We start from the raw sequence: 20856 nt of genomic DNA on the forward strand, positions 1-20856 counted from the left end.
CAAAGTCATCTTTGCAGGCGAGGTCTCCACTTGCTTGGAACGCATCAAAGGGCTTAATTCTTGACAATTCAAATTAGATCGTCCGTTGAATACCGCAGTAGCTGCCTTTGTGACATTTTAGAACTTCCCGCTTGAATAAGTCCGTAAGATCCTATCTAAACTTCCGGCAGGTTTATCGAATTCTGGTGGGTGCAGGTAAGGACCGGCACGTGGTAGAGAGATAGACCAAGTTTGCGAAGCGTGAAATGCTATATGATATACACACAATAGGTACTTTAGTCATGAGCGAAGTGAATATGATTTTTCTATACTGATTTCAAATTTTAAAATACCTCGGTCACGACTTTCGAAGGTCATTTGCAACATGGACGATTTAACGTTAAAAAAAATAATGAATCAATTATTTCGTTTTCATTTATATAAAATATGAGTTTTATAAAAGCAATTAAATTTCTCGTTAGTTGTCTGTGACCTGGTTTAATAATTTCAGTAATCAAATTTTCAGTAGCGCTGGCTTTGTCAATATATTTATCATTAATTTCTTTTTTCCGGGGGTTTCATTAGGGACACGATTCACGATGAAGTGCTTTTTTACATTAATATGACACTGGATTTATTAAATGTTTGATAGTGGATAGTGTCAAGGACTCATGCACACATATAATGTACGTCCCAGCATATAAATTGAGTGAAATATAGTCCTAAAGTCAAATGTCACAGTTTAGTCATAATTGGCTTCATGGTGATAAGCGCCTTAGCCAAAATAATTAATAAAATAATAAACACGTCTGTTTTCTTAATAACAAATAAAAACGTTGCATTGACGTCCAAAAACGATATTGTGTTCGAACAGCCGGATCTAGCAGAAATAAATAAGATAAAGGTGATTGTGAAAGATCCTTAATTATACTTTTGAACTTGAAAAATTAACAAAAAAGTAATAATTTATGTTTATCTTGGGCGATAAAATAACATAAACACTACTAAAAATGTTCGATTAAGCGTTATCTTGCAACACTGTCTGGAGATGATTGTGTTTTCCATCACAGGTGTCTTTCGCAATAATTTTCACGATATTTCTTGTAAATTGACACGATTGCCCTTAGTTACAAGTCAGTGGTGACATTTATGCAAACTCTCGTGTTTGCTCTCAGTTCGGTCTCTCTAATTTCTCCATCTGAAGCATATCATTATCATAATAATTACTAAATTTTCCGCAAAGTGCTGTCGACCAACTTGGATGACAGAGTCATCACTTTGCAAGAAAGGGTTGGATCTGAATATCTGAAGAGGTCAACAATAACCCGTTTCTAACTAATAAATCTCCAGCTGGATTAGCCGATTACAAGACAAACAGGGATTTGCTAAACACGTCTGGATCCACGAACCGTCATGAAGTCTGGCAAATGGAGGAATTATCGACGTCGTCGAAGTTTGGGTGTAATATAACAGTTTAGACTGTAAGGAGAAAACGGGTTGCTTTTAAAAACTATAACTTACTTTACAACAAAATTTATTTTTGCCAAGATGTTGTGAAATAGTTGACAATTTAAATTCTAGATAATATAGAGTTGGAAGGGATTCGTCCACGTTCGCCTATTTACCCAATTTATTTACACTTTCCTCATTTACGCAATCCGTGAGCAAAACCTGGATCATAATACCATAATACATTTGTGTGTTATGAAATTAAACAATAACCCCTCAGGTACAACCACGTGCTTGTGTGTGTGTCTGTGTCTGACACAATATTGACAGTTCAATACCAACATACAAACCAAATGAGAATCTCGTATTGATGCTAAATTTTCAACGTTGCGATTCCATTCGAAGGATCTCGTTTCCAAGCAAACTGAAACAGCCATTTACGTATATAATTTTTTTATTGTTATGTTGGTATTAACACAACCCCAGTTTTATCTGCATGCGCCCGACGCCGCAAATCCGATAGTATTAACTCAGGGAAGTACATTAATTTGTTTCAATTAAAAGCTGTTCCGGCTCATATAACTGTCAGTTGTTGTATAGAAGCTTAATGGATTAATATTTCATTCTAATAATAAATCACAGCTCTAAAAATAATTAATGGGTACGTGTCAAGAATACCATTTATTATTTAAGTCCGCGTTTGATAGGGAGGCCCAGTTTATCAACTCAATATTTACTTTGGCAGTACAAATTCTGTAATTCCGCCCTTATTTGATTGAGCTGCTTATCGTGTGGAGACGCGTTCATCGAATTAAAGAGAGAGACGTAAAAGACAAAAGGGGTTGAAATGCGCGCCTTTTGGGGTAGTTATCTAGAGAAAATCGACAAAATTGGGCATTTTTTTTGTCTTCGTTTTAAAGACCATGAGTTCAAAAATACGGAATTTGCTAAGTATTCGAGATTGTAAATTTTATTACCCTCGAAAGCGATAAAACGTCGTTTTTATTGTAAGTTTTATATATTTTCAGGGATACAGACATCTCCTTGAAAAATATGTTAAATTTATATGCAACGAAACGGTTATAAAGATGTTTTTATGCTTCTGTACTTGTTTTCGTATTCCATCTTAATTTTTTAGAACCTTTCAAACCTTTTAAGATAATCGGACACAGTAAATCGCTAATTAAAATGGATGTGTTTATCGTCCCCAAAAATTTGATCACGTTGTGTAGAATATACAAAAATACTATACGCCTTTGCATCTGCAGACTTTTTGAAAAAAAATCAAAATTCTACAACTTATTTCAGAAAGTACTACGCAGTTGCTCTAAAATTCAATACTTGTTTTGAAGTCGGGTCAGGTTAAGGCAGGCCAAGACAGGTCAGGTGAGATCAGGTCAGTTCAGACCATGCCAGGTCAGGTCGGGTCAGGTCAAGTCAGGTCGCGTGAGGTCCCTATGTACTTGATACGATTCATAATGAGCTATTTCAGTAAAAGGAATAAAAGTATTTGATGAGATAAGACTGACTTTGGCACTTTTATCATTTCGACAATGTTTCAACTATGTTCCAAAATTAGCCAGCCTCTTTTTTCTTAGAGGGTATGTCATTTTCTAAAATCAGTTTTATCTTAGAAGGTACTAGCCTCTCCCACACGCCCTCTCTTTCTTAGAGGGTATGTCGTTTGCCAAAATCAGTCTTATATTATCAAATATTAGCTCCACCCACCCACCCTCAGATTGATCTTAGGTATTACCTAGTACCAGCTAAATTAAAACTGACTTTGGCAAATGACATACCCTCTAAGAAAAGGGAGAGTGGGTGATCGGGACTAGTATTTGATAATATAAGACTGATTTTGATAAATCACATAACCTCTAAATATTTCGACATTAAATACAGATTATTATTATTATTATAAAATGGAGGGTGGGTGGGCGGTTCTAGTATTTGATAAGATAAGACTGATTTTGGCAAATGACATATCTTCCAAGAAAATAGAGGGTGGGTGGGCGGGGCTAGGATTTGACAACATAAGACTGACTTTGAGACTTGACATTTGGATAATTTTTTAACAATGTCCGAAAATTAGCCACCTTCTCTTTTCTTAGAGGGTATGTCATTTGCCAAAATTGGTTTTATCTTACCAGATACTAGCCCCGCCCACCCGCCCTCTATTTTCTTAGAGGGTATCTGATTTGCCAAGATCAGTCTTATCTTAGCAGGTACTAGCCCCGCCCACCCGCCCTCTCTTTTCTTAGAGGACATCTCATTTGCCAAAATCAGTTTTATCTTAGAAGATACTAGCCCCTCCCACCGGCCCTCTCTTTTCTTAGAGGGTATGTCGTTTTGCCAAAATCAATTTTATATTATCAGATATTAGCCCCAAACAGTTTTATCTTAGGTAAAAATTTTTTGTGTTCGTTTTAAAGACCATGAGTTCCAAAATACGAGATTTGCTAGGTATTCGAGATTGTAAATTTTATTACCCTCGAAAGCGATAAAACGTCGTTTTTATTTTAAGTTTTATATATTTTCAGGCATACCGACATGTTCTTGAAGAAGATGTTAAATTTATATGCAACGGAACGGTTATAAGTTATGTTTTTATGCTTCCGTACTTGTTTTCTTAATCCATCTTCATTTTTTAGTACCTTCCAAACCTTTTAAGATAATCGGAGACAAAATAAATCGCTAATTAAAATGGATGTGTTTATCGTCCCCAAAAATTTGATCACGTTGTGTTGAATATATAAAACTACTATACGCCTTTGCATCCGCAGACTTTTTGAAAAGAAAATCAAAATTCTACAACTTACTTCAGAAAGTACTACGCAGTTGCTCTAAAATTCAATACCAGTTTTGAGGTCGGGTCAGGTTAAGGCAGGCCAAGTCAGGTCAGGTCAGATCAGGTCAGTTCAGACCATGCCAGGTCAGGTCGGGTCAGGTCAAGTCAGGTCGAGTGAGGTCCCTATGTACTTGATACGATTCATAATGAGCTATTTCAGTAAAAGGAATAAAAGTATTTGATGAGATAAGACTGAATTTGTCACTTTTATCATTTCGACAAAGTTTCAACTATGTCCCAAAATTAACCAACCTCTTTTTTCTTAGAGGGTATGTCATTTGCCTAAATCGGTTTTATGTTAGCAGTTTTATCTTAGAAGATACTAGCCCCTCCCACCGGCCCTCTCTTTTCTTAGAGGGTATATTGTTTTGTCAAAATCAATCTTATATTATCAGATATTAGCCCCAAACAGTTTTATCTTAGGTAAAAAATTTTTGTGTTCGTTTTAAAGACCATGAGTTCAATAATACGAGATTTGCTAAGTATTCGAGATTGTAAATTTTGTTACCCTCGAAAGCGATAAAACGTCCTTTTTATTGTAAGTTTTATATATTTTCAGGGATACCGACATGTCCTTGAAGAATATGTTAAATTTATATGCAACGTAACGGTTATAAAGATATGGTTTTATGCTTCTGTCCATCTTCATTTTTTACTACCTTCCAAACCTTTTAAGATAGTCGGAGACAAAATAAATCGCTAATTAAAATGGATGTGTTTATCGTCCTCAAAAATTTGATCACGTTGTGTAGAATACACAAAAATACTATACGCCTTTGCATCCGCAGACTTTTTGAAAAAAAATCAAAATTCTACAACTTATTTCAGAAAGTACTACGCAGTTGCTCTAAAATTCAATACCTGTTTTGAGGTCGGATCAGGTTAAGGCAGGCCAAGTCAGGTCAGGTGAGATCAGGTCAGTTCAGACCATGCCAGGTCAGGTCGGGTCAGGTCAAGTCAGGTCGCGTGAGGTCTTTATGTACTTGATACGATTCATAATGAGCTATTTCAGTAAAAGGAAAATCCGGAACAGTGACAGGGTATTTGATGATGGCAGGAGTCCCACAAGGTTCAGTTCTTGGCCCTCTTTCGTAGATCATTTTTTATGATGAACTATCGAATCTCAAGATTCCGAGAGCCACCCTAATAGGGTTTGTCAATGACCTCGCACTAATGATAGTCGCAGATATGCAGCATCAGCTGGAATATGTTGCCAACAGAGCCCTCAAAGTCGTACGGGACTGGATAGTAGGGAAGAAGCTGGAGCTAGCCCTTCCAAAGACGGACGCCATTATACTATGCGAACCCAGGAAAAGAGATTCAGTATGCTTCAACATCGAAAAGGTAATGGTAAAACCGGCCAAGTAACTAAAATATCTCGGGGTAATCACTGTGGTTCGATGTATGTAGGGATAAAATGACAGCAGCGTATCGAACGTCATCTACGGCGGCGCCCGAATCACCGTTGGACCTTTTGGCACAAGAGAGATATTCCCTGTTCCAGAGGTCAAAATAGGAGATGATCACACATGCTGTTAGACGACAGGAAAAAAGATAGGTCATCAGGAAAGGGCAGCAAAGACAGATGGCGGAAACTAAAGGCTCCTGAACGAAAAGACTTATACCTAATGTCAAAATATGGTGTTTGTGCATACACAAAAAAATAAATTTTTGTTTCACTCAGTTCCTAACAGGCCATGGAGTGTTCGGGGGCTACACCAAAGAACAGGTAAATCCCAGGAAGACACTTGATATTACAGTAGACTCATTTGACATACACCTTGTAAAACTTTTATGACTTAAGCGGCTTAAGCCAAAGCACCCTTATAAGTCAAACTGCATAATGCTTACAATAGCCAGTTTGACTTATGAGGGTGGTTTCATTTGAGCATCTCTGGAAATAGTTTCGAGCCCCGAAAAATATTCAGTTTGAAAATCATTTTTTTTAGAGAGCCAAAATATTGCAATATTCCAATGGGCGACTTTAGAAAAGTGGAATGAGTTATGGAAGAAATGAGGCGGAACTAACTTTTGTAGTTCCAAATATATAAGAAAAGGTCATTATTTAAATTGGAAAATGGTGGCAAATTGGTAAAAATTTTGGTCAGTTGAAAAATTTTGCATGTTGTCAAAAAACAAATCCAAAGATATAGATTTCCACGTATCGATTCCAAAAATATAACGTGTTTATGGCCCCAGGCCAAAATTTTAGAAATATTTGGTGTAAAAGTATTTTTTTTAAATTGCAATATTCTTGAGGATGGTAATGGAAGTTATTGAAGAAATGAGTCCGATTATAAGTTCTGCAGTTCCAAATCTATAGAAAATGTCTTCAGTTAAGTTTCCAAATGGTCGAAAATTACCCGAAATTTTCATAGGGGGTTTAATGAAAAATTTTGTTTTTGAAAAAATTGTCGAAAAATTCCCAAAAAATTCAGTGAAAAAAATTACCACGTGTTTATTTCTAAAATCTCGCATGTTTATGGTCCCGGAGAAAGATTTTAGAAAGACTGTTTGAAAACCTTTTTTTTATTAAAAATGGAAGAAGTTAAGTATAAGGGATGCGGCCGAAACTGACTTCTGCAAGTGGAAATCTATAAGAAAATGTATTTGTTTATGTTTCGAAAATGTTTGAAAGTTGTCCAAAATTTTCAAAAGGGGGTTTATAAAAAAATTTGCTTTAGAAAAAGTTTTTTCAAAAGATTTTAGAAATACTCGATTGGAAAATTAATTTTTAAAAAATCAAAAAAATTTCAACAATCCAGTAGGCCATTCTCGAAAAATTTTTGAAGTTATGGAAAAAATGAGGCGGAAACTAACTTTTATGGATTGAAATTTATAAGAAAATGCCTTTATTTAAATTTCGAAAATGGAAGATTGGTCGAAATTTTCATTCATGTTGAAATTTTCTTTTTTGAGTGAGTTTTCAAAAAACCCAGAAAAATCGGGAATATAGATTTAGACATGCTGATTCCAAAAATATGGCGTATTTATAGTCCTTGGACAAGATTTTAGAAATATTCGGTCTGAAAATCAATTTTAGTTATTGGAGAACCAAAATATTGGAATATTCCAGTAGGCGATTCTAGAAAAATGGAAGAAGTTATAGAATGAATGCGGTCTAAATTTATAAGAAAATGTCTTTACTCAAGTTTCTCAAATGGTCGAAAATTTGCCGAAATTTTGATGTATGGAATTATTTTGCTTTTGAGAAAGTTGTCAAAACACTTCCAAAAAAATCAGTGATATAGATTTCGATGCATTAATTCCAAAAATATAGCGTATTTCTAGTCTCAGGGCAATATTTTAGAAATATTTATTTTGAAAATCTTTTTTTTGATAAAAAAAAGATTCAATAACTCAGTGGCTGATTCTGCAAAATTGGCGAAAGTTATGGAAGAAATGAGAGCGAAATTAACTTCTATGGGTTGAAATCTATAAAAAAATGTTTTTGGTTATGTTTCGAAAATGGTTAGAAATTGGTCGAAATTTTCATAAGGGGGTTTTTTGAAAAATTTTGCTCTTGAAAAAGTTCTGAAAAATTCCACAAAAAATTCAGTAATATAGACTTCGACGTGTTGGTTTCAAAAATATAGCCTGTTAATGGTCTCGGGGCAGGATTTTAGAAATACTCTACTGGAAAATTAACTTTTTAAAATGTCAAAAACATTCCAACAATCTATAAGAAAAGGTCTTTAGTTAAGTTTCGAAAATGGTCAAGATTTGTGCGGAATTTTCATAGGGCAGTTTACTGAAAAATTTTGGTTTTGGAAAAGTTGTCAAAAAATTCAGAGGTATAGACTTCGACGTGCTAATTCAAAAAATGTAGCGAACTGGTCCCTGGTGCCCATGAGGGTTTCCCCTCTCATAAAAAAAGGTCAGGTCGTATAGAGTCAAGTCAGGTCGGCTCAGGTCAGGTCAAGTCAAGTCAGGTCACGTCAGGTCCGGTCAGGTAAGGTCAGGTCGTCCCGAAAATTAAAGAAGGATCAACAGAGATCAGTGGATATAGAACTAACTTCTGTGGGTTAAAATCTATAAGAAAATGTGTATTGTTAAGTTTTTCAAATGGTCTAAAATTGGTAAATATTTTCATCTGTTGAAAAATTTTGCTTTTGAAAATGTCAGACAAGATGGTTGAAAATTGCCCGAAATTTTCATGGAAGATTTAGGTACTGACAAATTTTGTTTTTAAAAAAGTTGTCGAAAAATTCTCAAAAAATTTAGTTAAATAGATTACGACGTGTTTATTTCTAAAATACAGCGTGTTTATGGTCCCGGGGCAAGATTTTAAAAATATTATGTTTGAAAACCTTTTTTTTTTAATTCAAAAAAATTGCATTATTCCAGAGGGCGAGTCTGGAAAAATGGGAGGAGTAATGTATAACAGATGAGAATATGTATGATAAGAAAATGTCTGTGGCTATGTTTCGAAAATAGTTCAAAATTGGCCGAAATTTTGATAAACACATTGAATTATTTCGCTTTCGAAAAAGATGTCAAAAACCCCCAAAAAATTCAGTGGCATAGATTTCGATGTTTTAATTTAAAAAATCTAGCGTATTTATAGCCTCAGGGCAATATTTTAGAAATATTGATTTTGAAAATATATTTTTTTAATTAAAAAATTTCAATAACCCAATGGCCGAATCTGCTAAAATGGCAAGAGTTGTAGAAAAAAATGAGGCCAAAATTTACTTCTGCAGGTGGAAATCTATAAGAAAATGTCTTTGGTTATGTTTCGAAAATGGTGAAAAATTGGTCGAAATTTTCATAAGGGGGTTTTTTGAATAATTTTGCTTTTGAAAATGTTCTGAAAAATTCCACAAAAAATTCAGTAGTATAGACTTCGATGTGTTGGTTCCAAAAATATAGCCTGTTAATGGTCTCGGGGCAGGATTTTAGAAGTACTCGACTGGAAAATTTACTTTTTAAAATGTCAAAAACATTCCAACAATCTATAAGAAAAGGTCTTTAGTTAAGTTTCGAAAATAGTCAAGATTTGTGCGGAATTTTCATAGGGCAGTTTACTGAAAAATTTTGGTTCTGGAGAAGTTGTCAAAAAATTCAGAGGTATAGACTTCGACGTGCTAATTCAAAAAATGTAGCGAACTGGTCCGTGGTGCCCATGAGGGTTACCCTTTCATAAAAAAAGGTCAGGTCAGGTCCGGTCAGGTAAGGTCAGGTCGTCCCGAAAATTAAAGAAGGATCAACAGAGATCAGTGGATATAGACCCTTGTATATGTTGGACACAATGGGGCCGCTATATGAACAGGTCATAGTCGCAAGGCTAAGAGAGGAAATGGAGGAAAAGCGAGCCATCAGTGGCAACCAGTAGGGATTCAGACCAGGTAGGTCAAGGGAGAATGCCATGGAGAAGGTCCTGGAACAATTGGAGGTGGCGAGGAAAGAGGCATACCGACAAAACAACCTATGCCTAGTGGTGATCCTGGATGTCAAAAATGCCTTTAATAGCGCCAGGTGGAATGGCGTCATCAGAAAAATTAAAAGAAGACAAATAAAGGTAGAATTGACGAGTGTGGTAGAGAATGAAAAAATGGGTCTCTCATTTCCGTCTGTCTGCCGTCTGTCGCCTGTGTCGATATTTATTAGGTAGATCATTTCCCATACTAGTTGACCGAGATAAATGTAGAACACTGTTTTTAAACGACGAACGCCAAAATTTTAACTTTTCTTATAGAACGATTGTAAATTCTGAAGGTAATATTTTTAAATTTAGAACTGCTTAAAAAGCATGATTATGTTAAGAAGTTATAACTTTTTGATGAAGCTGGATATGTAGTACTGTACTTCAGGGACGAGGGAAGTTCTATCTGATACCTTTAACCAATTTTCTATTTATATTGAGCTTTTGGCGAAAAATGAGCTAATAGAACTATTTTAAAACATAAATAATGAAAATGGTTACAAGTTATGACAAGAAAAGCTTGTACAGTGTTAATAAAAAGATTATAAATGGATTTAAACAAAGAAAGAATGTGTTTTTTAAAAATAATGAAAATATTAAAGTAGGGGTGCGGTTCTAGGAGCAAAAAAAGACCAAAATATAAAAAAAAAAGTGGACATACAGGAAATTAAAAAACAGAGTAAAATAGAAATTTCCAAAAATTGAAGGGTTATGCATTTGCAGGAAAAAAAATTAAGGAGAAATTAGGAAGAACAACAAAGAACAACAAAAAAGATGAAGAAATTATAAGAGCCGAATAACTACATCAAGAATGAAAGAAAATCTTCAGTAACATAATTTCAATGTAAAAACTTTTCACATTGTTATTTATTCATTTACATTAATATTATGTATCAAAAATTTGTGCTTACCTATTTTTTGACTAATGAAATACAAATTTGGAAAAGTGACCCAAGAGTTCTTAAAAGAACTGATTCTTAATTTTTGCCGTTCGATCACAAAATACAAAGAAAAAGGAAAACAAAACGACACTTTGAGTTAGCCATAAAACTGAATTGATACTTTAAATGTAGCCCAAACCGCACCTACCTAAAATTTAAACAAAACAAAACAAACCTTTCCGATTACATTATGCTGCTAAGATAAATCCACAAAATATGTATCAACATGGGGTTAAATCAAAGCGGGAATATTTAGAACGCTAATTAGGAATTAAGAAGGTATTCTGTGATGTCGGCAAATTCGCGTGGCACAAATGGAAATGGAATGAGGGTAGCAGTTCGGTCTGAAAAGCAACAAACAACAGAACAACACTAAACGCTTGTGGAATAATGAATGAATCTGAGGGTAAATCACTTATTAAAAATTTTAACTTTATAAATCTTTGACACCTGGAGGTATATAACCAAAGAAGCAAAAAAAAAATGCCAAAAAACGTTTGTAGTAAAAAAAAGCCTCACACTGATAGGTAATAGTATATTATTAGCCAAGGTTGCAGAGCCAAGCATTCTAGACCGAGCGCAAATTAGAACCCGAGACGCGCAGCGTCGAGGGCTCTGAAGCGCGAGGTCTAGAAGTGGCTTTGCAACCGTGGTTAATATACTATTTTTTTCACTAGTAGAAACTATAAGACAATAAATTGAAAAAATAAACGTTCAATTTTTTGACGCAACGTGATTTTGTTTTGATTTCTAATCAAACTTAATCTAAATCTTCAACACAAAGAAAACCGTTTATACTTGTCGCTGAGTTAATCATTTTATCTTCTACCGTCTACCAACTACCATGCGTATACTCAAGTAATGTTAATATCACACATTTATTCATTTTTTAAGAAATAATCACATCAAGTATTGCGTACATAACCTCAATCTTCTTTTTGAACCGGTGGTCGCAAAAGTTGAATTTGCTACCTCTAAATGAGTCGACATTTGGATGCTTCATGGCTGCTAGTGAAAAAAAGACTTAATGGCAGGACAACGTATTTAAATTGTACAGTTACAATGTTATATGATTATTATTATTAATGATATTATGAATTGATTTTGTGAGAATTCACATTAAACGCAGTTCTGAATATTAAGATATGTATCACACTTCGAATTTTTCTCCTTATCTCTCTACAGCTTTTTCAACCCTTTTCCGCTACAAAACTTATCTTTATCGCCATCGTTGACAATTTCTGTCCCGTTCTTTACGTTTATAGTTGGCGCCTTCTGTTTTAAACTTTCCATCTCTCCATAAACTTTTTACGAGCGGATAACTTCCAGCAGGCTGCCGTCAATTCATTAAACTCCTGATATTCAATAAACGTTTAATCCCCATTTAGGTAAATTACCTTTGAACAATACACCAAGTTTGCCTTTAATTTGCATAATTGTTCATCGATGAAAATTCAAACTTCAATCCGTGCCAACAAAAGGCGTCCCGCCGCTGCAAACAGTTTTTGAGCTTTCGAGAAACTTTTCGTCTTTTAATTACTCTATTATCAAGCGAAATAAAAAACTTTGCCGCTACTTATTTATTTTCTTACAAAAAGTCCCGTTCGATGGCTTTTGCATTAATTAAAGGGCTCTGAGAACTGGGGCAAGGCACGCAATTAAGTTTTTAGAGGTACGGTCCGATACTAATTGCAAAGCTACAAAAGCACCGCTTCGTATTTAATTACAATTAATACAGAGATATTTTTTATGGGGTGTTTATTAGTTTAAGGGCGCTGGGGCAAAAATTGCTCAAGAAGAAATTTGTTTGTTCATTATAATGCAGCTTTGCAAAAAAGTTTGCTAATTTACAATCCAACTGTAAAATTTGTTTGATCACTCGGTGGGGCTTTAAGTTCTTACGAAAATGAGAGCGACGAACCCTAATTGTGAAGTGGAAACTTTAGAAAGGACAATGATTGTTAAAGTAGATAAAAGCGCAACTATAGAACGTCTAAATAAAAATTTCCCCGTAAACAAGTAAAGCTCTGACGTTTAATAAAAGCTCCTCAAACTGCGTTGTTTGCTTCCGTTATTAAAGTCAAACTCGAGGGTAATTCGTCCTTAAACAGGATTCGCCATTAAAATTACGAAAAAATTAAATTTACAACGAGCTCTCGACGCGTATTATTTCCTAATTTTGTTTCAAGTAAAAAACAAACGAGATTAGTTCTACCAATCTTGGAAAGAAGTAATATTCTCGTCTGGATATGAAAATGTCAGTCGAGACTTAATTAAAAGAAGTCGAAGCATACTTCCGTGCTCGCTCCAGAACTTGGGTAATATTTTCACCTCAAGGACCTTTTATCTCAACTTTCGCAAACGGGCAGAAGTATGAATAATTTATTCGACTTCTGACGAGGTATAAAAAGAAACTGCTTTATTACTTTTCTGATGTATTTATTGGATGGTAGTGAGAGGGCAAATCGCTGAAGAAGTTCAAATGTGCTTTAAATTACGTTTTCATATTATTACAGGAACGTAAAAAGGAATAAAAGAATGTTTCGCGATGAAGATGGAGCAATATTTTTCAATATGACTACGGGGAATAACATAATGTTGTGAGAGACAATAAAGGAAGGAAATGAATGGCAGACTTGACATTTTGCTGCCATATAATCAATAAAAAATGGTCGGCTGTTAGTGCATTGTACGAAAAATTATAGTGCCTGAAGAATCTCCTATTTTTATTCTAGATATATTGTAAGCATAAATCCACGTTTAACGAACTTTTATCAGTTATCCACAAGGTAAATTAATTTCTGCTGTCTCTCAATGTGAAAAATGTCTCACTAGTAAATTTCTGAAGAGTCAGTTGTAAATATGTGGAATTCTTGACCACATGGTTAAACGATATCAAAATTAATTCTATTTATAAATCACCTAATGGAAATTTTTACACATTTGTGGAGAACTTACGGCTTCTTTTAATCTCAGTTACGAGATCAAGTGTTCCTGTTACTATGTATAGCTGGGGTCAATCCGCCTATCCGTGTAATATATTAATCGACCCAAATTTTTTACCGTAATCTACATCTTTCGAAATAACTTTATAAATTATCTGAGAAACCGGACTTGCTTGAGGGTACTTCAGGCGCGAGGAAAGTTCTGCCTAAATAAGTTTTCACCGTAACATTACTCTACAAGCGTATACTAAAGAAGTATAATAATCAGATCCATCGGACTTGAGCTCCAGATTGATATTACCTAGTGCTGAAGGACATTTTATGCCGTTAGTTATGTGCTTTCAATGTATTCTATATAGTTCGTACAGCGCAAGGGCTGCGGGGGTGTTATTTATGCCGCCGGTTTTTACTTTACAGTGACTGCCAAAATTAGTCTTATTTTAGCAGGTACTAACCCCGCCCACCCACCCTCTCCATTCTTAGGGGATTTCTCATCTGCCAAAATCAGTTTTATCTTAGATGTATTGGCCCCGCCCACCCGCCATCTCTTCTTTTAGTAGCTGCTAAAATAAGACCGATTTTGGCAAATGCGATACCCTCTAAGAACAGAGAGGGTGGGCGGGACGGGCTAATACCTGCTAACATAAAACTGATTTTGGTAAATGACAGCCTTTAAAAAAAGAGAGGGTGGGTGGGCGGGGCTAGTACTTGCTACGATAAAACTGATTTTGGCAAATAACATACCCTCTAAGAAAAAAGAGGGTGGGTGGGCGGGGCTAGCGGCTGCTAAGATGAATCTGATTCTGGCAAAAGACATAGCCTCTAAGAAAAAGAGGGTGGGTGGGCGGGGATAGTAACTGCCAAAATCAGTCTTATTTTTGCAGGTACTAACCCCGCCCACCCACTCTCACTATTCTTAGGGGATTTCTCATCTGCCAAAATCAGTTGCATCTTAGATGTATTGACCCCGCCCACCCTCCCTCTCTTCTTTTAGTAGCTGCTAAAATAAGACCGATTTCGGCAAATGAGATACCCTCTAAGAACAGAGAGAATGGGCGGGAGGGGCTAGTACCTGCTAAGATAAAACTGATTTTGGTAAATGACATACCCTTTAAGAAAAGAGAGGGTGGGTGGGTGGGGCTAGTACTTGCCGATATAAGAGTGATTTTGGCAAATGACATACCCTCTAAGAAAAAAGAGGGTGGGTGGGTGGGGTTAGTAGCTGCCAGAATCAGTCTTATCTTAGCAAGCACTAGCCCCGCCCACCCACCCTCTCTCTTCATAGAAGGTATCTCATTTGCAAAATCGGTATTATTTTAGCAGTTACTAGCCCCGCCCACCCACTCTTTCTTTTCTTAGAGGGTACGTCATTTGCCAAAATCAGGTTTATCTTAGCAAATACTAGTTTGCTGTTTTGACAAGACAACTGACTCAAATCAAACAAATTTCTACGTGACATTATTTCGATGTATAAACAAAATCAATCGAAGTTAAGCATGAACAATGATAATAATACATTATTTTCCGGTTGTTATTTGCTTTGAATATATTTCATATTGTCCATATGTCTGTGGACGGCACCTCTTTGAAAACAAAAAGTTTTATAAATTTTCAAAGAAGCGGAATTTGTTAGACTGTACTTCTAGAGTGAAGGAAGTTCTGTCGAAGTAACCAATTTTTTTATATTTGTATCCAACTTTCGGCAAAAATCAGAATAATTCCAGAACGTAAATAACGAAAATGACTAAAAATTATTTCAACAAAACTTACCTAACAGATAATCAACGGAGAAAATATATTATCAGTACATGCTTAACTTTAATTGTTTATGTTTATACATCGACAAAATGTGACGAACGTAACAAGTTGCCTGATTTGAATGATTTTGTCTCCTCAAAAGAAAAGTATGCGACTAAAATTATTAAGCTACCATGGAACACATTCTGGATGTTATTTTAGATCAGTAGCTGTTATCATGGCAATTTTTATTTTAATATTATTTTAATATAGGGGGGTATAACATTACTATATTCCCAAATTCTCGAGAAAATAGGGAGAATCTTTCTTGATTTCATCAATAAAAAATTTGTAACTCATGAGTCAATCGAATCAGCGACCTTCGGGTTGGTTTACACCACAGAATTTACCACACGCCAATGCTGTTATACTGGTATAAAAGATGATGAAGGAATTTGGATTCTTTTTCCAAAATCTATATACATAGAGTAAAAAATCAAGGTGGATTCATAAACCACAAATATAGGACTATAATATTTTATATAATTTAAATACGTTTACTAAAACTGGTGGGGATGGTTAGCCAAATTTTAATAGCGTATAGAATACACAAACAACACTCGATGTCTGTTTTTTAATACTCTAGGGGTCATGAAACGTCGAGAAAATTTGAAAGCAGCCGTTCGTCGGATGGACCCTACTATAACACTTCCTTAGCTTAAACTCGATAAGTAAAAATCGAAAAAGCTAAAGAAATTATGGCGATAGAGAAAATGTAATGAGATAAAGGAGTTTCTTGTTGCCGCGATAAGTCTACGTATTTTAAGAAATAAAAAATTTTGGGTTTTTTTTTAATATACATAGTATTCTTTGAACAGCACGATACTCAAAAGCATGTTTTTAATTTCTTGTAACGAAATAAATATTTTGTAGTTAAGCTCCGCCCTCTAGGTTCACAGCGAATAAAAAAATCATCACAATTAAGACAGAGCGGGTGGGCGGGCTTACATTTTGTCCTTTTGTTTTAATATGTGTAGATTTATTTTCACAATATGAAACTTAAAATTTGTGTAAGGAACTATCGATTTTGCAATTAAGTCGGCCATATAATTGCGAAATCCATATTTACTTGCAAAAATGTACCATTCTAAGTATTCTCGTGGTGAAAAAATGGCTATGCATATTAATAAAATAAGGCAAAATATAAGCCCCGCCTACCCACCCTACCCCAAATGTGATGAATTTTTCATTCGTTGTCATTTGGAGGGGCGGGGCTTAATTGCAAGTTCCATATTTGTCTAGCAGAATTTATCATTTTAAACGTATATTATGTATATTAAGAAAAAATTAAAGCGAAAAATTAAGCCCTACCCATGCCTGCCGTGATCTAAATAGTACTGAAGTTTTCATTCGTTGGTAGACGTAATAGCAAAATCCATATCTTCCTACAAAAATTTACCATTTTAAACGTGTTTTAAGTGTCTTAGAATAAAAAAATCATCACAATTGAGATGGGGTCGGTGGGTGGGGTCTATATTTTGGCTTTTTTCTTAATACACATTGTATTCTTTGAACAGCACGATACTCAAAAGCATGTTTTTAATTTCTTGTAACGAAATAAATATTTTGTAGTTAAGCTCCGCCCTCTAGGTTCACAGCGAATAAAAAAATCATCACAATTAAGACAGAGCGGGTGGCCGGGCTTACATTTTGTCCTTTTGTTTTAATATGTGTAGATTTATTTTCACAATATGAAACTTAAAATTTGTGTAAGGAACTATCGATTTTGCAATTAAGTCGGCCATATAATTGCGAAATCCATATTTACTTGCAAAAATGTACCATTCTAAGTATTCTCGTGGTGAAAAAATGGCTATGCATATTAATAAAATAAGGCAAAATATAAGCCCCGCCTACCCACCCTACCCCAAATGTGATGAATTTTTCATTCGTTGTCATTTGGAGGGGCGGGGCTTAATTGCAAGTTCCATATTTGTCTAGCAGAATTTATCATTTTAAACGTATATTATGTATATTAAGAAAAAATTAAAGCGAAAAATTAATCCCTACCCATGCCTGCCGTGATCTAAATAGTACTGAAGTTTTCATTCGTTGGTAGACCTAATAGCAAAATCCATATCTTCCTACAAAAATTTACCATTTTAAACGTGTTTTAAGTGTCTTAGAATAAAAAATCATCACAATTGAAATGGGGTGGGTGGGTGGTATCTATATTTTGGTTTTTTCTTAATACACATAGTATTCTTTGAACAACATGATACTCAAAAACATGTTTTTAATTTCTTGTAACGAAATAAATATTTTGTAGTTAAGCTCCGCCCTCTAGGTTCACAGCGAATAAAAAAATCATCACAATTAAGACAGAGCGGGTGGCCGGGCTTACATTTTGTCCTTTTGTTTTAATATGTGTAGATTTATTTTCACAATATGAAACTTAAAATTTGTGTAAGGAACTATCGATTTTGCAATTAAGTCGGCCATATAATTGCGAAATCCATATTTACTTGCAAAAATGTACCATTCTAAGTATTCTCGTGGTGAAAAAATGGCTATGCATATTAATAAAATAAGGCAAAATATAAGCCCCACCTACCCACCCTACCCCAAATGTGATGAATTTTTCATTCGTTGTCATTTGGAGGGGCGGGGCTTAATTGCAAGTTCCATATTTGTCTAGCAGAATTTATCATTTTAAACGTATATTATGTATATTAAGAAAAAATTAAAGCGAAAAATTAATCCCTACCCATGCCTGCCGTGATCTAAATAGTACTGAAGTTTTCATTCGTTGGTAGACCTAATAGCAAAATCCATATCTTCCTACAAAAATTTACCATTTTAAACGTGTTTTAAGTGTCTTAGAATAAAAAATCATCACAATTGAAATGGGGTGGGTGGGTGGTATCTATATTTTGGTTTTTTCTTAATACACATAGTATTCTTTGAACAACATGATACTCAAAAACATGTTTTTAATTCCTTGGAAAGAAAGAAGTTGGTTCACGGCGAATAAAAAAATCATCAAAAAAGCGAGAGGGCGGGTGGGCGGGCTTACATGTTGCCTTTTTGTTTGAATATATATAGACTTCTTTTCAAAAGTTAAAAATTGTAAATTTGTATAAGGAAATATCTATTTTGCATTGATTGTCTTTATACCAAACTGAGTCACACAACGTTTCAGAACACTGGAGTAAATGTGCATAATCCAGAAAACTATTGACAAACCGTTTTCCGAATTCATCCCACGTATTCTAATAACGTAGCCAAGCACCCATGCATGGTTAGGGAAATTGACAAAAGATTACCCTTAGTTTGAAATATATAGCAGGTACAAAATTTGAGAAGGTCACTTTACTTAGTTACTTGTTATGTTTCGGTATTATCACACGTTGATATTGGTGCATACAAATTTGTAATTTCAAAAAATGGCAATAGTTAGATAAAAATTAATCGCATTCGACACCACAGTCCCACCCAACGAGCGTAGCTCGTGCAACACCAGTTAATTATAGAATTTCCAATCTGAAATGTAAAACTTTGATCATTCTATCAACACTTGTAATTTTTGTATTATTGTTTGTAAATTCATTGTTCATGTTTTATTCATGGCTTTATCCATCCCTACCATGGTCCAAGATAGAAGGTACGACCACTATTTAAAGGATGCTCTTCGTCAACGGAGACCAAAGTTGCGCTTGCTGGGTAGACACCACTCCAACCCCATCCGCGAATTAGGATACGACGAGCGGATCACACAGAGAGCTCCAAGCTCCTCTTCACCCGTGGCGAAAGGATTGCACTTAGGGTCACTGCCACGATTACGCCGAGTAACGCAACGCTTCTATGACGAACGGATCACATGGCGTTCATCATATAAGTATAGGGATTTATTTGACTTGCATATTTTAATAAAATAATAATTATGGAGATCACAACTTGAATCTGAACATTATCGCAGAATTGTTATTTTGATTTTGATTATATGTGGGAATTTTTGAGTCTATGGGGTACTTTTGATAAACTTATTTTGGTTTAACCATCAACTTGAATTAATACATTGTTCATCGCAATTGTCGATAGAGTGTGGCATAATTTAATTTTGCTTCTTTCTGTTCTTGTAATTATAATATCCATTTTGCTATCGTCAAAATTCGTGAGATTTTTAACTCTAACCGGAATAAACACTCGGGTCGCGTGGCGGAGACGGAGTGACCGGATCCCACACCCAAAGCGAGAGTTTAATTGTTGTGAATCAGACCGTTTAGTTGGTTACGTCCTTTGCTGTGATTAGGACGAACAGACCTTCTTGAGGAGACGCCCTTCGCCCCGCTTTTCTACTGCTTAGTTTGCTTATATGATCTTGGATTAGTCCAAGCCTAACTTTCTTTAGTTTGTTTACGCTAACATAACCCCGAAGTCAGACTCTACATTCATTTTTATTTTTTGAGAAAATTATAACGTAAAATATTAAATTTGTTCTATATTAGGTAACACATATCGTAATAACCCTTAATTAAATCAGATCAAATCTACACCAGGATAATTACGTTACCCTCAGGACCCTATAAATCCGTCTAACCTGCTAAAGTGTTTACACCCCATGTGCCACATGTACACTTAAAGCACCTCACCGACAACAAACACGAAAACTTTCTCTCAAAACCAACTTTTCCCTTTCCCCGAAATTTACTCTTTGGCCAAGTTTTTAGCCGCCGTCGTTTAATTATTCCCTTAGACATCGAGCAAACAACTTCCTGGCACTTACCGGCACTCCTCCAACACCAACAACGTAAAGAAGTTGCGTCATGAAAAGCGCCGCCAGCAGATTCATCAGCGTCGTCCCCGACAGATTGCGTAGGTCCGAAAATAAACTGGAACAAACAAGCTGTTAGTGAAGTTGGAAACAGAATGGATTAGAAGGAAATCTTTCACTTTGAAAGATTGAGCCGAAGCTCGATTGCGAGCCTTTCTATTAATGCACCCACAACTGCTATACTTTCTAAACTCGCTCAATTAAGCCCGACACGACTCAGAGCCGATAAGGGTAATGGCTTTCAGCGCCACAATAATCCCTCTTCAAGCTGCTCCTCGCGATGATTTTTTCGGAGTTCATGGTATTTAGATTGGAGAGAACGTGCCCGGAATCCCGACGCGGAACGGTATAAAAATCGCCTTATTAATGTGCGCTACTGGGTTAAATTTATTCAAATAGGGGCTGCTGAAGAATTTTAAATTAAGTGAATTTTGGACGGCGCCTGTCGGTTAAAAAGGAAAAGTGACTTGGACCAAGTTCAAAGTGCCAAAGGGGTGACGAGAGTAATTTTGTTGCGAGGAGTACGCCCATGGACGGGGCAGAAAGATGGAAAAAGGGTAATTAAAAACTGAGGTACACGTAGCAGAAGCCTGAGTGTCCTTATTTCATTAAATAAATATGCATTCAGTTTTTTCTTAACAGGATAATCCATCAATGGTAGCCGAATTAATAATAATAATTGTAATTATGCAACCCAA

General features: G+C 35.4%; 1 protein-coding gene across 1 annotated transcript in view; it reads right to left on the reverse strand.

Annotated features, from left to right (window-relative positions):
- Positions 1-20458, reverse strand: part of LOC135130591 (latrophilin-like protein LAT-2) — a 204977-nt gene extending 184519 nt beyond the window's left edge. Inside the window, exons 1-2 of the mRNA XM_064057996.1 lie at positions 20382-20458; positions 20111-20216 (exon numbers count right to left, since the gene is read on the reverse strand). Of these exons, the coding sequence (XP_063914066.1) occupies positions 20111-20216; positions 20382-20458 (183 nt within the window). The remainder of the gene's footprint in view (positions 1-20110; positions 20217-20381) is intronic.
- Positions 20459-20856: the final 398 nt, after the last annotated feature.

The sequence above is a fragment of the Zophobas morio genome, unplaced genomic scaffold (genome assembly GCF_036711695.1).
Source record: "Zophobas morio isolate AGI-343-1 ecotype UQ-CSIRO unplaced genomic scaffold, CSIRO_AGI_Zmor_V1 ptg000017l, whole genome shotgun sequence".
NCBI lineage: Eukaryota > Metazoa > Arthropoda > Insecta > Coleoptera > Tenebrionidae > Zophobas > Zophobas morio.